Source organism: Notamacropus eugenii, chromosome 5 (assembly GCF_028372415.1).
Source record: "Notamacropus eugenii isolate mMacEug1 chromosome 5, mMacEug1.pri_v2, whole genome shotgun sequence".
In the NCBI taxonomy this organism is placed as follows: Eukaryota; Metazoa; Chordata; class Mammalia; order Diprotodontia; family Macropodidae; genus Notamacropus; species Notamacropus eugenii.
In genome coordinates, this window is record NC_092876.1 from 3,483,839 (window position 1) to 3,501,762 (window position 17,924).

Below are 17,924 nucleotides of genomic sequence, written 5' to 3' on the forward strand. Positions count from 1 at the left end.
TGCTCTAGCTGGCCCCCAATTCAACATTCCCCATGGTCCACTCCAAAATTCTCAATGGAAATTGGCAGTACTATCTGGACCACTAATGTTTGCTCAGGGTCAGGGCCCGAGCCCCCTGGGGTCCCCCTGACCAACAGGTCTCTGAATGCCTGTCAGTCTGGGTTGAGAGATCTGTGAGCTCTGAAGAAAGGAGACTGGAGACAAGATGATAAGCAACTCAGCAACTCCGTTTATTCAGCTGAAAGTCAGGGTTTATAAAAGCTGTACCCACCAATCATATACAGGCTGAGCTCATCCCATTACTTCACCATCTCATGACCATTACTTCATCACCTCATGACTATTCTACGTCCTTACACCTGCAGTAAGTAACAAAGCTTATCTTGTTCCTGAAGCTGGTTCCTGGGTTTCCAGGCCCACTTGTGACTTTACTGTATAGAACATCAGTATCTGCAGGAACATCAGGTTCCAGGGTCATACAGAGCTTCTGCCAGGGTTTGAGTAAGCACAAGTCCCACAGGAACAGGCTTTGCCTCTGCTATAGCCTTGGTCCCAGGACTTGCCCCCCCCGGGCCCCTTACAAATGTTGTATCAAACATCATTCTAATTTAACTTTAAATGCATCAAAAATTGTGACCACATACATTGAGGCTTGTGTCTTTGCCCCATATGACCTGCTTATGGGTGATAGAATTCATATCCAAAAGAATCGAGAAGGCTTAGACATCTCTTCTCCTTCTTGTTATTTGCATCATTGTATTACTAGTGACCAAAATACCACCTTTATGGTCATGGATCAGCCACCATTCCTGGGGTTCTCCATCCATTTGGATGAAGATTGGTCTGTGACACCTTCTCTGCATCTCTTTGCCCAAGTTTTAATGAAGGTGTTACATAAGTCTAAGAGATCCCTCTCTATACTCATAGGAGACATAGTAAATCTGATCTCTCTTAGAGCCTCCCTGTCTACTGCCCTTGTTGCTCTATCTACTAGTATTCAATACATGTATATATGAAGGAAGTTGTTCCCAATTCCACTGTGATATGGAAAACTCAGGACAGCCTGGAAGCCACCTACTGTGATGAATTAGTCTAAAAGAAGCCATATTCTGGTTTTGGAAAAAGATAGAGGCTATACAAGATCGGTTATCCTTACCTTGTCATTTTAATGCACCACAATATTATATAACCCCTTTAAAATATAATTCAAGCTGATATACTTGGCCCCAGATTCAAGCTCATGTTCTAGGGGTCTGGGAGAAGCACTATAGCAGCCCTGATGTACTGAGATTACTCGATGAAATTAAGAACCTAGAAAGAGCAAAATTAGATTCAGTCACTTCCTCTATTGTAGAGGAATGGTTAAACGGAATGAAATCCTTCGATCCCAGACAAAGTTTTGGCCTAACAAATGTGCTGGGCCTTCTTGGTTTCTGTATAATAGTAACTTCTCTACGTTGTGTCCTTGCAATCTGCAGAACAGTGTTGACCTCAAAACTTGGTTAAAGAAAAGGCAACACACTAAATGCATACATTTTAGGATTTAATTAATTAATTGATCGATTCCCTATTAAAGAAAACGGTAACATAATGCATTATGGAGCCAGAAATGCTCTGGCTGCCGATACAAAGAATTGGGCAGCCTTAAATATGTTTTAGGACAACGACATGTTCTGTGTCCTTTATATTTATGGTCTCCATAAGTGATTCACTAGACCATTAGAAAGGAATTTCTCAATTGCATAGGTTGTAAATACAATAAGATAACAGAGTTTGTCAAAGTTTCACATAGAAATCACGACCCAAGATATCTGTGTTTTCTTTACCATTAACATGCCATAACATAGTATATGTCCAGAAAATATGAAGATATGGAAAACGTCCCGTTATTCAAGATAGTGTCTTAGGTTAAAGGTCTTCTAAGGAATGTAGAGTCAGCCCTGGCTGGCTTTTGTTGACATAGGAAGAGGCATTCTCTGAGTTTGCTTCAGAGAGAGCAAAGAGATTATTCCAAAATTGTATATTAAACGTTATCAACAGCAATAAAGGCCAGGACTGTTCTTCATGATATGCAACCTCAGATCACTTCATCTCTCTCCCTTCATAAATTACAGAAAACAAAAGGGGGATATGTAGGACTACATCCTTCTGCAGCTTGATTTCACAAGCCTCCTAAGCAGCAAAAGTTGTATATGAGGTGTGTCTCCTGCAGAAGCAGGGACATGATTGTGAGGTGAAGCATGCCTCCTTGGGAACCCAGCTGGGCAGGAAATGCCCTAAGGAAATTGTATGGCATTCTGTGTCATGAAGTCTGGCAATGGGTCTTAAAGTTTCACATTGTATGTTTGTGTGTTCTCCCAGGAAATGGATGTTTGCCTCTCCTTATCTTGGGATGTAACCAGGACGTCAATTTCTAAATAAAAGTTGACTCCTGAAGTGGCTCGGGGCAGTGGCAACAGGCTGAATGCATACATTTTATGATTTAATTAATTGATCAATTCCCCATAAAGAAAACAGTCACATAGTGCTATGGAGTCAGAGGTGACTCTGACTACCTAGTACAGAAAACATCTGTCTTAAGTACATTCTGCCATGAGAAGGAAACTCTCCTAATTAAGCAAATCATAAATTCAGTAAGACAAGACAATTAACAAAGCAATGTCAGTCAGGTCTTGAGATTCCAAGCTGGGTAAACATATGTCTCAGGTGGTAAGGAAGGAAGGAAATCCCACCACTAGTGAGTGGCAGGCTTCCTGCCCCAAACAGGTAACTGACACAGGAAAGGGAAAACAATGTTCAATAGAAACCCAGGATGCCTATTTTTTCTTTACCACTAATATGCCATAACATAGTATGTGTCTATAGATAATAAGATACAAAGGAAAGTCCCATTATTCAAGATATGTCATAGGTTAAAGGTCTCCCAAGGAGTGCAGAGCCAGGTTTGGCTGGCTTTTGCTGACATAGGAAGAGGCATTCTCTGAGTTTGCTTCAGAGAGAACAAAGAGATTATTCCAAAATTTTATATTAAACATTATCATATGGAAAGAAGATGCCCATAGCCTGGGATCATAAAACCCAACTGACGCCACGTTGTGTACAATGTGTTTATCAAGAGAACTCCTTCCTCATGGCAAAATGTACTTAAGACAGTCAATTTCTGTACTAAGGCAGCCAGTTCTGATCCTGGCTCCATAGCGCTATGTAACTGTCTTCTTTATGGGGAATTGATTAATTAATTAAATCATAAAATGTATGCATTTAGCCTGTTGCCTTTTCTCTCTAGCCAAGTTTTCAGGTCAACACTGCATACCATAAAAGTTGTTAGGTTGCCTCATGGTTGTTGTTGACCTGAAAACTTGTTAAGAGAAAAGGCAACAGGCTAAATGCATACATTTTATGATTAAATTAATTAATTGATCAATTCCCGATAAAGAAAACAGTTACATAGCGCTATGGAGCCAGGATCAGAACTGGCTGATTTAGTACAGAAATTGACTGTCTTAAGTACATTTTGCCATGAGGAAGGAGTTCTCTTAGATAAACACATTGCAAACAAAGTGGTGTCAGTTGGGTTTTATGATCCCAAGCAATGGGCATCTTCTTTCTGTAGCATGTCTCTGTGATTTAAGAGAAGGAAAAGGTCCCATCCCCCACATAACAGACATCCTGTCCTGAACAGGCCTTTGAAGTCTTTTATCTTAACAGAGTTTGACAAAAGCTGGAGTTACAAGCCAGGCCTTATCACTAAGATGCCAGAAGAAGGGTCTGGTAAGGAAGTCCCATTGGTTTGCTTGACATCCAAAGGTATCCTCTAAGTTAAACAAAGGAGCCTATTAGGTCCAGGCTCTTCTTAATTCAGACTGTGACCCTTATTAAAGTCTAACATTTATATTAAATATTGTCATTGTCATTCCCTTTCATTATTAAATATTTCTATTTGTTTCCAATTAATTTTTAGTCTATCTTTTCACTGCCCTTTAGTGAATGTAATTTTTATCTCACTATGATGTGAAGAGGCTGCATTTTACATTTCTGCTTCTCTGTATTTGATTGTGAGGTTTTTATGCTCTCATGCCTGGATAAGTTTTGTGGAAAGGCCAGGTACTGCTGAGAGAAAAGTATATTCCTTTATATTCTCATTCTGTTCTCTCCAAAGATCTAATGATGGGCTTCAGACGCTGGGAACTTCCCTGAACTTCCCTTGAATCTCTGCACCTGGCCTTTCATACTCAATTTTGCAGACAGGTTCCCCCTGAATCTTGCCACTTAACCTGGCCTTTCATAATCAAATCCAGTTCCTACTCAAATTCCTTGCCCTTGGCCTAGCCTGGTCTTCCATCGTTGGTTACATCCCACCCCAGCCCTGCATTGTCTGCTTCCAGCTGTTTCTGCCCCTGTATTACATCATTGGTTACCCCAGTCCCATACAGATCCTCTTTAGACCTCCCTCCCAGACCATTAGACCACATCTAGATCCCTCCTACAGTCATTTCTCTATTTAAATTCCATCTTGCCTCCATGAAGGTGCTCAGATTCAATCCAGCGCAGATTCTGTCTGGCTGAGATTCTGTCTGGCCTGCTTGAGAATACTAGCATTACAAATGCTTAGGCTTTGTTTTTCTGTAGTTTAGAAAAGTCTTGAGTAAAATTCATTTGAGTAGGACCCGGGGTGTTGGTATTTTGGGGCCCCCAGAATCCCTCAAACCTCAACAGTAGCCCTCTAAATTTTCCCAAATTTATTTACCTCCTTCACTTCTTTCTTGTTTACCTTTAGTTAGATTTATCTAGTTCTGAGAGGGGAAGGTTGATGTCCTCCACTAGTGTAGTTTTGTTGTCTGTTTCCTCCTGTAACTCATTCCAGCTGTGCTTTTAAACCTTAGATGTTTGTGGCCCCTTTGAGCAAGATATAGTTTCCTTCCTTTTCTCTTTTAATCAGATCTATTTGTGCTATTGCTTTGTCTGAGATGATCATTGTTACCCCTGCTTTCTTTGCTTCAGTTATAGTATAATAAATTCTACTCCAGCCCTTTACCTTTGCTGTATGTGTATCTCTGCTTTCAGTGTGTTGCTTCTAAATGGTTTATTTTAGGATTCTAGTTTTTCATTCATTCTACTACCTACTTCCATTTATGGGTGAGCTCATTTCAATTTTGATTTACAGTTATAAGTATGTATTTTCCCCCATCCTGGTTTCTGCATTTCTCCTTCTCTCTCTCTCCCTTTCACCTTTAACCCTGTCTCTTCTCCCTAGCGTTTTCCTTCTGATGAATGTCTACCCCAATCTGCCTTGGGGCAGCTAGGTGGTGCAGTGGATAGAGCACCAGTGCAGGAGGCTGCAGAACCTGAGTTCAAATCTCACTTCAGACACTTGATGCTCATTACCTGTGTGACCATGGGCAAGTCACTTAACCCCAACTGCCTCATTTTGGGTCATCCGAAGTCATCTTGATGAATATCTGGTCGCTGGACTCAGATGGCTTTGGAGGAGAAGTGAGACTGGTGACCTGCACAGTGCTTCCTCACTCAAAACAAAGTCAAGTGCAAGTCATGTCATCATTTCTCTGATGGCATGGTCTTCTTCAGCAAAGAAGGATGAACACACCAGTCTACCCTTCCTTCTGTCAGTTCCCTCCCCGCTCCCCATTCCCAGTCCCTTTTACTTCACTATAGGATGAGATAAACTTCTTTACTCATCTGAGCATGTATGTATTTTCCTTTGAGTCAATTTTGATAAGAGCAAGGCTTCAGGTCTCCCTTCCATCTCCCCCATCTTTCCCTACACTGTAATGGCTCTTCCCTGCCTCTTGGATGTGAGATATTTCACCCCCTTCTGCCTCTCCTTTCCCTGTTCTTGGAATGCAGTTCTCTTTCTCACCCCTTAATTTTGTTTTCTTGACTATCATCCCATCACCGTCAGTGTATACAGTTAAAGTATACTCTTTCTAATTGCCCTAATCATGCAAAAGTCTTAAGAGGTACAGGTATCATCCTCCCATGTAGAAACATAAACAATTTAACTTCATTGAATCTCTGCTGTTTTCTCTTTCCTGTTTCCCTTTTGAGGCTTCTCTTAGGTCTTGCATTTGAAGATCAATTTTTTGTTCAGCTTTGGTTTTTTCATTAGCAATGCCTGATTATCCTCTAATTTATTGAATGTCCATTCTCCCCTAAAGAATTTTGCTCAGGTTTGCTGGTGTGTGATGCTTTGCCTTGTGAATATCCTATTTCACACCCTCTCATTGTTTAATGTGAAAGCTATTCCACTATCTGTTAGCCTGACTGTGGCTCCATGACATTGGAATTGCTCCTTTCGGGCAGTTTGTCCTCTTTTCTCCTTGACCTGGGAGCTCTGCAATTTGGCTATAATATTCCTGGGAGTTTTCATTTGGGGATCATTTTCAGGAGGTGATTGTCGATTCTTTCAATTTCTGTTTTACCCTCTGGCTCTAAGACATCAGGGCTGTTTTCCTTGATAATTTCTTGGACACAAAAATACCAAATGTGGTCACAGAGGGTCAGACATGACTGAAATAACTGAACAACAACAGAGCATCCATATAGAATGTCTTGTAAGGTCCAGTGTAAGATGCTGGGCTAATCCTCAGTTCCTTCCTGATTGTTTCTCCACTTTCTCACCAGTTTTTTGAAACCAAATAATTTTTACCCAGGGTAGTTTGTTTTCCACTATATCAAGCACTGAGTTACTGAGTTCCAGTGATTCTGAATCTCCCTTATTTAATCTGCCCCAATAAATCATCTCTCTCTCTGTCTTATTTTAACATTAGCACATGGTTTTGCTGAACACTACTGTGTACTCTAGTTTGAGGTTTACAAGTGCTGTGGCCCTATCCTTACTGCTTGTCATCATGTGTCTTGATATTGTAGGTCTTTTGCTAAAGAAATGAATTTTATTTTCTTCAGCTCTCTCAAATATTGGCTTCATAATTTCGTTTTTATTCTTATTGATGTTTTCAGTCACGTCCAACTCTTTGTGACTTCGTTTAGGATTTTCTTGTCAAAGATATTGGAGTGGTTTCTTTCTTTCTCCAGCTCGTTTTACAGATGAGGAAACTGAGGCAGAGGCAAATGCCCTGCCCAGGAACACACAACTGGTAAGGGTATGAGACCAAATATCAACTCAGATTTTCCTGACTCCTGTCCCAACATTCTATCCTCTGTGCCCCCTAGCTGCCTCTAAAATTTTATTGGTATAATATTAAAAGGGTATATATCACTGCTGAGTGTCTATTTCGGTTTGAATCTTTTGTGGTCCCTGAACCAATTTCCACTCTTATTTCCTTATGAAATGAAAGTCACCATTCATATGTGGAACCACTGGTTACAGCAGATAGGTTACAGAAATTTTGGATCCAGTGGGATAGTTCATGTACCTTGACAATATACTTTCCAGAATGTACACACAGCTGATGAGGTTGGGGAAAGAAATAACCTTGAGTGGTATCTAATGACTCTGGCTTATTTTTAGTTTGATTGGAATGTTAAGTTACCATCTATGGGAAAAGCTAGCCCTCACAGCTAAGTCAGATTACCATCGATATTCTCTTAAATCTAGGTTACTTATACATATGGTGAATACAGAGATTGATGAGACTTTACCATTTAGTAGCTGGATCCCGAGTACATGGAGAGGAAGAGGAAGGTGAGTGACTCCTGGAGAATCAGTGTCAGAGAGGAATTTCTCTGCTCTGAGTTCTTGTGGTGGGTCAGTGGAGGTAAAAACCCAGGCTGTAGTATTGTGCTCAAGCATGAGTGCAGGCCTCAGAAAAACCCTAAACAGTCCTGAGGATTCTTTTGAGGCTTGTTTGAGGCAGATTTGCATCAGAGGGACAGAGAAATCATTACAAAAGCGATCCATGAAAGCTGGCTCCATCTTGAATCTCTTGCTGACCTGAGGTGACCAACCTTAGTTGCTGCTACCTTGACACAGGATAAGACTCTTAAACATTCTCTTTGTCCTTAGCTTTGCCTCCTCAATCAGGGTAAAAGGCTGAATGAAGAATTTACAAAGTCCCTTGTACTTTTCTCAGAGTAAATTCTTATTCATTTTAAAGCCAAATATACCCAAATAAATATGTAGCACTTTTGAAACATTGTAAGCACACTCTGACAACTTAATTCATAATTTCACAGCATACTGATGAAAAGAAGAACTTCTGTAAACCATTTATAAAAGGTTTGGTCCAAAGAAAGAAACAGATTCAGTTTCCCCACATGATTTTTCCTAAGAACAAACAGAACAGGGTTCCTGCTGTGTACCCCTCCCCAAATGATTTGAGCACCTCCACCCCCGATCTGAGAAAGGCCTAAAACCTGGAATGGCCCATCAGGAGACAGACATTTTGGCCCACTCTGGGCTTAGCCTACCACAATGCCTTGTGTGTTCTGGCCTGACAGACATGCATGACTTTGCTGTCAGGGAACCCCACAATTCCCCTTCCTGTGTCAGCAGCTACAGTAGGCCAGATGAAGCTGCCTGGAAGTATTTTTCTATTTATGAATGCCAAAGACAAGCACCTTGAACTGGACACTATCTTGAATACTGGGACTTTTTCTTGGTATGTTATGGACACATGTTAAGCTATGTACAGTCATGTTAATGACATAAGAAACACAGACTCCCCGGGATTAATCATTTCAATGGTCACTTTCACACTTCTTCTATCTTATTATATTTACAGCCTATTCAATTAAGAAATTCCTTTCCCATGTCATGGGTAACATGTATGGAGACTGTATTTTTGGCTGACACAGGCATCCTGAGCCAGGAAGGGAGGGAGGAAATTACTCTGAAGCCATAAAATCCCCTTTTCTGTCCTTCCTGGGGTCATTCACAATGGACCCCCAGGCATATCTCTGTATGTCCCATGCATGTCTCAGTAATCGTTAACGTGTTTACTTATTCTCATTAAACCAGAGTCAGGCATGATGGAGTCAGAAAAGAAGACATAAAAATATTTGAGGTCAGCAGGTTAGAGCACACGTACAGCCTGATTCTGTTTGCTCCTTGTTCAGACCTTCCGTGAGGGGTGTCAGCCATTACTGAGTGTGTTCTAAGAACGAGAAACAAAACTAGGCATTGTGTGTGTTTGTTTCTCTGGAAGCTGCTGGATCATGCATGGAGAGATATGCAGAGGGCTTCACTGTCTGTCATGCCAGAGCACGCAAGGCATGATGGTAGGTTAAGGTCAGAATGGGAGACAATGTGTCTCCTGATTGGCCAGTCCAGGCTTCAGGCCTTTCTCAGGGGAGGGGGCTCCAGAGGGTTTGAGGGGGCCCCTGGCTGGTCCTGATGAGGTTTAAGGGTGAGGGGAACCCCAAAATACCGACGGTCCGGGTCGTGCTCGAATGAATTCGACTCAAGCCTTCTTAAAGCCAAAGAAAACAAAGTTTATTAAGGATTCGCCTAATTGGGTTGCCTCTTAAGGAGCCTAAGCTTTTGTAACGCTTGTATTCACAAGCGGGCCAGACACAATCCCAGCTAGACAGAGTCTGAGCTGGATTGCATCTGAACACCTTCATGGAAGCAAGGTGGGACTTAAATACAGAAAAGAGTATAGGAGGGATCTGGGGGGTGGTCTGGTAGTCCAGGGTGATGGGAGGAGGGATTTAGGAAGGGTCCTGAGGAGAAGTCCAAGGAGGGTCAAAGGCTGGAAACAGCTGGAGGCTATCAGGAGATATCAGGCTAGGGAGGGTTTGGGTGGGAAGCAGGTGGGGCAATCCAGAGATCTTGATAGGGACAGTATGGGTATGGGGTTGATGGGATCAAGGGTGGGGAGTGCAACAGAGACCTGAAATGATAATGAAAAGCCCATGGGCTTCCGGAGACTGCCGGAACAAATGAGAAGATTAGATTTGGGTAAGAAAGGCCAGATTAAGTGGGAAGATTCAAGGGGAACTCAAGGAGGCTCCCAGAGTCTGAACCTCATCACTCCCACTCCTTTTCTAAGGGCACAGTTGCATGTCCCTCTAGAAACCATTTTTCCAAATTAAGAGCATAACTTAGAGCATGATTTCCTCCACATCCCCCAATGGAAAAATGTGAAGCAAAGTAAAAACATACACAATGTTACAGTTTCAACGCATGAAACAAAGTTGCCAAAGCACATCCTTCACTTGATGATCTCAGATTGTCTCCGATATAAAACCCACTGAATCCATTTCTCCTTGGCCCTGCAGCCTGAAGCCTTTCAGAGAGGACAACGGGGGGATTCGGACCCACTGCCATTTAATGCTCATTCCCTCAGCTCCTAAACACACCCCCTCACATGCCACATTTAAGTGTATTTTACATTAAGGGTGGCTCTGCCCTTAGCTGGTCAAACATCCCCATGATCCCCTGGGATCTGCCTGGAAATGAGCCCACATTCCACTCTGCCATGGGAGAAACGTGAGAACCCAAGTGACTGCATTTTGGGAGCAACCTCCACCCCGAAACAGCAGAACTCAGCTTTGCTGGGAATCACCGGCTTTCCTGGCCACCTCCGGGTCGTCTCTTCCGGGCTCTCCCCCTCCCCCCAATCAGGTGGTAGTGATAACCAAGAGATGACGGACCTGGCGGGTGGTGCCCAGGTGGAATCAGAGCCCGGGGTGGAGTTTGGAGGCCTGGGAGGGGATGGGGCGGGGGAGGGCTCATCCCACGGAGGAAGGTAATTGACGGGACGGAGGGCGGGGCTTGGGGCGGAGCTCCTGGCCCTGGGTGTGATTGGAGGAAACGGCCCACGGTCTCGGGGGCGGGCAGAGGGTGGGAGCACCCTCCCAGGGGGCTGGCTGAGAACAGGAACTTGGGCTGCGGTGGCTCCTTCTTCTCCTTGCCCTGTGAGCAGAGATCTCTCCCTTTTTCTCTCCCAGAGTTGAGAACTCTGCCCTCTGGACGCCAGCTCTGTGGGTGCAGGTCCCAGGTAGGTCCGAGCCCGCGCCTCCCAGCCCTGCTGGCTCCTCTTACCACTGGGTCTTCACCTTTTCCTCTGACCACGTGGTCTGTGCCCCCTGGTCCCATTCTCCCCCACAGGCCTGGCTGCAGGACAAGCCTCTCCCTGCTGGGGTCTGTAAGGACCGAAAGCTCGTGCCTGCCCTGAGGACGCGACTTTGGATGCAGGAACCAAACCTCCTCCTGACCCGCCTTTACCTGGATCCACAACTCCCGGGCTGCTTCCCTATCAGACCCCAGCCACTGGCTCCCGGTGTCTGATCTCCCTTTGAGGAATTCCAGGCCTGAGCTCTCCCAGAGGATCCCACATCCTCCTGAGCTCCTAGTTAGACCCCAGGACACAGGCCTCCTGCTCTCCCAGGCTCAGTGTCCCCCTGGACCTCTTCTGTCAGTGCAGTGTCCCTGACCTCCCTGCCGTGAGCTGGGGTAGAATGTCTTCCTACCAGACCTTTCCTGGGCTCCCCTTCCCCAGGCCTCCTGTATCCCTGCCCCCTCTTCTTGCAGAGCCCTCAGGCCCCCTAGCAGGGGGCTGAATCCCAGACTGGACTGGATCTCCCAGCCTCAGGCTTCCCCTGGACATTCCCTGGGGCTCCATCCCAGAGTCCTCCCCACCCTCCACCTTCCTAAGCTTCCCTCCTCTCCAGATCAATGAGTCAGTCTGTTGTCTAGATAGTGTGTGTGTGTGTGTTAGTTGGGGAGAGGGTGTGCAGGGAGGGAAAAGGACCAGTTGGAGGGAGATCTATGATTCAGGAGCCATTGAAGTTCTGACTGCTCTTGTCTCACCTGGGATCTGAAAGGCCTTCTGCCCCTTGGTTGTCTGAAGGATAGTAGGGAGGAGAAGGGGGCAGAAGAGGAGGAGGAGGAGAGCATGGGATCATCTACCATTCCCGTAGGTTAGAATCTCTGCCCTGAGGGCAAGGCCTGACCCTCTGTGGATCCCTGTAGCCCAGCCTCCTGCCCTGGAAGAAAAGGGAAAGACTCTGCCCCTCTGGGATCCTCCCTCCCCAGCTCAGCCTGCAGAAGACCAAGGCCTGGCCCAAGCAAGGAGCCTGGAGCCAGAGGGAATGGCCCCTGGGAACTGCAGCCCCCCAGCCCAGGTGAGTGCACTTTGCCCTCAGACTTGACCAACATCAGCCAGAGGCCATTTCCACGGACTAGGAGGGATTGTCTCTGAGGCAGGCACTCCCCTCCCTATGGAATGTTTCTTCACAGAAATAGGCAGGACATTGAAAACAGTAGTAACAACACTGCCCTGCTCTCTCCTTCTGTGTTCTGCAAGGATTGAAGGCACTTTCACATTACAGGCTCTAACCTACCCACCCCCACCCTGGCTACACCCACTTGCTCCCCTCCCATGTTCATTTTTAAGGTTTCCCTCTCTGTCCCATAGGGGTCATGTCTTTGCTCCTTTATCCATGTCTAGCACCCCTCCCCTTTGCTTCTTTGTCCCAGCTCTCCCTCCCAGACCTGGAAGACAGAGTGCTCTGCTTCTCCAGGGTCTAAGCTGCACAGACAGTTTATTGGTCTGGTCTACGCTGACTGGTCCCTGTTTTGTAGGTGGTTTAACTGTCAAGGCTACACTGAGAGGGCAGTAAGGACTGATAGGAGCCAGTCCCAGGAGGTAGGTTTTGGGCTTTGGGGTCCTGACCTCCTGCCTGCTCTGGTCTAGTGTTTCTGGAAAATATGGGAACTCAAGAAAACAGGTTAAGTTGGCTTCTGGGTCACATTCACAGGTTCATAGGCACTTAAAGAGAGCTGTTTGGATCAGGACAGAGGAAACAGTGCCTTCTTTAGTTCTTAAGTAATTAGCATTCCTCCCTAAAGGGCCCAAGGTCTCCCAGTGCATTCTGGGTCATCTCCAGTCATGTTGAGGAATATCTGGTCACTGGATTCACATGGCTGTGGAGGAAAAGTGAGGCTGGTGACCTGCACAGCCCTCCCTCATTCAAAACAAAGTCAAGTGCAAGTCATGTCATCAATTCTCTGATGGCAGGGTCTTCTTTTGCAAGGAAGGATGAACACAGTTAGCATTGGTGAAGGGCCTAGGACTTCCCTTGTTAGAGAGGATGCAGGGAAAGGGCTGAGTCTGGGAACTATTCAAAGTCCTGGGAGATTTTTTTTGCCAGTGAAGAAAGGGGATACTGAAGGAGACACCCAGTTCTTGTCAGAGAGGCATCAGGCTCAAAGGCAAAGACACAGTGGAGGGACTTTTTTTCTCCCCTACATCCACTTTTGACTATCGTCACAGTAACTTTATATCAGAGGTGTTTTTAGTATCTTTATTTCACAGTTCAGGAAACTGAGGCAAAAAGGCTTAAGTGATTTGCCCAGTGACTCATTGGTAGTAAGTGTAGGAGGCCAAATTTAAACTTACATCCTCCTGACTCCATGTCTGGTGCTCTGTCCACTGGGCAACCTAGATGCCACTGTCTATTAATTTTTTTGAAATAATATTTCATTTTTTCCCCAATGGCACAGAAAAATTCCTCTTTTGAGTTCCCAGTTCTCAACCTTCTTCCTTCCTCTTACCCCTCCCTTGTATGGTATGCAATCATAAATAGCTTATACATGTGCAGTTCTGTAAAGCATTTCCATATTAGTCATTTTGTGAAAGAAAACTGGAAGCAAAAGAAAGAAAGTGAAAAAAAGTATGTTTAGGTCTGTATTCAGACTCAGTTAGTTCTTCCTATGGAGAGGGACAGCATTTCTCATCAGGAGCCCTTTGGGGTTGTCTTAGATCCAGGTTTCCCTGAGAACAGCTCAGTTATTCCCTGCTGTTCACCATACAGTGTAGCTGTTACTGTGTACATCCTCCTCCTGGTTCTGCTGACTTCATTGCATCAGTTCATGTAAGTCTCTCTCAGTCTCCTGAGATCCTGCCTGTCACATACCCCAACTTGTTAAGGCATTCCCCAATTAACAGGCATCTCCACAATTTCCAGTTCTTTGCCAACGCAAAAAGAGCTATTATAAATACCCTTCTCTAAACAGGTCCATTTCTCCTCTTCTTTTTAAAGAAACCTTTGTGTATATTGCCTTACCAGTGTCCATGTTGGAGGAAAGGCTACGCACAGTTTCATAGGCCTTTGAGGATAGTTCCAAATTGCTGTCCAGAATGGTTGGATCAGTTCACAAATCCACCAATAGTTCATTAGTGCCTTAGGTTTCCTACTCTCTCCAATATTTAACATTTTGATTTTATGTTTTATTAGGCAATTCAATAGATGAGGTGGTCACCTAGAGTTCTTTTAATTTGCGTTGCTCTAATCAGTAGGGATTTGTAGCATTTTCATGTGACTACAAATAGCTTTGGTTTCTTTGTCTGAAATCTGTCTGTTCCTATCCTGTGACTATTTATCACTTGGGTTATGACTTGTATTCTTATAAATTCGTCTCAGTTATATACATTTGATAAAAGACACCTTTATCACAGATACTTCCTGTAAATTTTTTTCCAGGTTGTCAGTTTTCCTTCTCATCATGGTTCATTAATATTGTTTCTGCAAAAAACCTTTTTAATTTAATATAATCAAAATTGTTGTGCATTTAGTGATGCAGTTTATGGGTGAGTGCAATCCATTCATATTTACTGTGATGATAACTGTGAATTTCCCTCCATCTTATTTTCCCTGTTTTTATCTCTCTTTCTCTCTCATTCTTTCTCTCTCATCTTTCACGTCTCCCCTTAGCCATGCTTTGCTTCTGACCAATGAATGCCTCCCCCAACATACCCTGCTTTCCATCAATCCTGCCCCACATTTATCCCTGTCTCTTTTTACTTCCCTATAGGATGAGATAGATTTCTGTACCAAACCGAGCATGTATATTATTCCCTCTTTGAGCCAATTTTCATATGAGTAAGGTTCAAGTCCTCCTTTCTCACCTCCCCCATCTTCCCCTTCACTGTAATAACTCTTCTTTGCTGCTTTTATGTGAGATAATTCACCCCCTTCTTCCTTTCCCTTCCATCTCCTTGGAATATAATTCTTTCTCACCCCTTAATTATCTCTTTTTTGAATATCATCTCTTCACAGTCCACACAGACTCTCAATATATATTCCTTTTAATTGCCTTAATGGTCATAAATGTAGGAATATGAGCAATTTGACCTCAATGAATCTCTTCTGTTTTCTCCTCCCTCTTTATGTTTTGATGCTTCTCTTGGGTCTTGTATGTGAAGGTCAGCTTCTCCTTCAGCCCTGGTCTTTGTGTTAGGAATGTTTGATTGTCCTCTATTTATTGAATGTCCGTTTTTCCCTGAAGGATTGTACTCAGTGTTTCTGGGTAAGTGATGCTTGGCCTTCATCCTAGCTCCTTGTCTTACTGAATATGATTCCACACTCTCTGATGTTTCAGTGTAAAAACTACTCATTTCTGTGTTAGCCTGACTCTGGCTCCATGACCTTTAATGGCTTCTGTCTGGCTGCTTATACTGTTTTCTCCTTAACCTGGGAGCTCTGGGATTTGGCTGTAATGTTCCTGGGAGGTTTCCTCTTGGGATCATTTCCAAGAGGTGATTGGTGGGTTCTTCCAATGTCTACTTTACCCTCTGGCTCTGAGATATCAGGGCTGTTTTTCTTGATAATTTCTTTGTCCAGAAAAGACCAAATGGGCTCAGGGAGGGTCAGACATGACTGAACAACATAACATCCATATAGAATGTCTTGTAGAGTGTGCTGTAAGATGATGGTCTAATCCTAATGTCCTTTGCTGTTATCAGTAATGTGATGATTGAAGAAAATCCCAAAGGACTGATGAGGAAGCCCACTGCCCTCCTCCAGAGAAAGAACTGACATGGTTTGCATATAGACTGAAGAGCTGTTTTCACTTTCTCTCTTTTAGTTTTTTTTTCTTTTTTGCCCCAGTTTTCCTGCACAGAATGACTAATGAGGAAATGTTTTACATGACTGTGCACATGTAACCTATATCTTCTTACTGTAGGGAGGGAGAGTGAGGGAAGGAGGGATAGAATTTGGAACTCAAAACTTGAATAAATAAATTAAAGTATTTTTAATATGTAATTAGGGAAAAATAAAAGATAATTTTTAAAAATGTAAAGAGAAAATAGAAGTTGTCCCCCATTTTGCACTGCACTATCCATTGCTTACAGCAGTTTGAGAACTTTTGAGCGCTCTGAATAAATTCCATCATCTTGACAGTGCACTTTCTAGCATGTACACAGAGCTGAAGAGGTTGGGAAAAGAATAACCTTTCAATCAGTGTTTAATGACTTTGATTTATTTTTAGTTTCATAGTAGGATTAAGTTCCCTTGTTGGGCCAAAGCTGCCCTCACAGCTAGGCCAGACTAACATTGACATGCTTCTTAGTCTAGGTTGCCTATAGATTTAATGAATACACAGACTGATAAGACTGTCATTTAGTAATAGATAATTTATGGGAAAACATATTTCTTTGTACGACGAAAATAGTCATGGGATTCCAAGACTCTTTTCAAAAGCTAAATTCCCCTTTCTGATGGCTGGAAAAAGGGAGGTGATGGAAGGCTAAGTTTCTCTTTCCAGTCTTAGTGAATTAGCTCCATTTCACATTTTCTTCACCTGGAGGTTGTCTACTTTGAGTAGTATAGTGTTATAAGACTGAGTTTCCCTTTCTGGCAGCTGGAGGATGGGGTGTGACTGCTCACTGCAAACCACAAGCTCCTCTTTTCTCCTCTTTATTCAAGCTTTAAAGATCCTTTAAAATAATACTTTTGGTTCCAAAACTCATCAGCTGCAGAACAAAGACTTCTGGGGTAGTCTCAGTTTGACAGACAAGCTGATAGACTCAGGTTGAATCTGGGTGATGAAAACCCAGGAGGATTCAGTAACCAATGACGAGACTTGTCCAATTTCTTTATTTTCAAGACGTTTCCTAAGATGGTTGGAATTTTTTTTCTTCTTCTTCTGTTATAAAAACAAACTCTGTAAGTCCCACTTTTGTCACCCTTTGCAAGGAATTAGTTGCCCTGACTTAAAGGTAACCTGTCAGCTGTTAGAATGAAATCATTATCCACTAGCAAATTTTGTGCCTCAGATTGTTCTCTATTTCAGATAACTCATTTTAACAGCTGATGTCTGCTTTGTCAGAGACAGTTCAGTACTTGAGAGGCTTCCAAGGAAAGTATGGGAGAGAAGAGGTATTAGGCTAACTACCACACAGAACATCTACAGAGCCATTGTGCTGACCTCATTATTGTATGCCTGTGAAACTGGACAGTGTGCCCAAGCCTCGTAGGAAACAGAATCACTTCCATTTGAATCTTCTTAGGAATATTCTGAAGGTCACCTGACAAGATAATGTGCTGGACACTAAAGTCCTTTCTCAAGTTAGGTTGCCAAGCATTCCCACTCTACTACAGAGAGCACAACTCTGATCAATGGATATGTTGTTCAAATGCCAAAAGAATGTTTGCATAAAAGAATGTTTTATGTAGAACTCATGCAAAGAAGGGGCTCACTTGGTGGTCAGAAGAAGTGATACAAGGACATTCCCAAGGTCTCTCTGAAGAACTTTGTAATGAATTGTGAGACATGGGAGACACTGGCAAAGGACCACCCAGCATGGCATGTCCACATCAAAGCATGTGCTGGGCTGTGTTAGCAAAGGAGAATTGAAGTAGCTCCAAACAAGGGAGAGATGTGCAGAGTGAGAGCCATCTCCAGCCCAGATACTCACATGGACTATTTGTGCCTGACCTGTGGTAGAGCCTTCTGGGCCCGTTGGACTGATCATCCATAGTCAGACACACCTTGACCCTGACATAGTGACATCATTTTGGTTCCCTTTGAGCACAAAGAACAAGAAAATGACCAACTATGGGAACTAAATATTAGAATAAACACATATATGGTGTTCATGAATGAAGGATTTATACAGCAAAGGCATGAGATGTTTTGGCCATGACACATCATACCCACAGTAGCCTCGAGCACTCACAGTAACAGGTTAACCTCCTTCACTTGGCTGGAAAGT

At 43.6% G+C, this 17,924-nt stretch overlaps 1 protein-coding gene across 1 annotated transcript in view; it reads left to right on the forward strand.

The window, feature by feature from the left end:
- Positions 1 to 10,738: 10,738 nt before the first annotated feature.
- LOC140508190 (uncharacterized) overlaps positions 10,739 to 17,924 on the forward strand; it is a 33,901-nt gene continuing 26,715 nt past the window's right edge. Inside the window, 2 exon segments of the mRNA XM_072615970.1 lie at positions 10,739 to 10,922; positions 11,033 to 12,048. Of these exon segments, the coding sequence (XP_072472071.1) occupies positions 12,016 to 12,048 (33 nt within the window). The 5' untranslated portion in view covers positions 10,739 to 10,922; positions 11,033 to 12,015.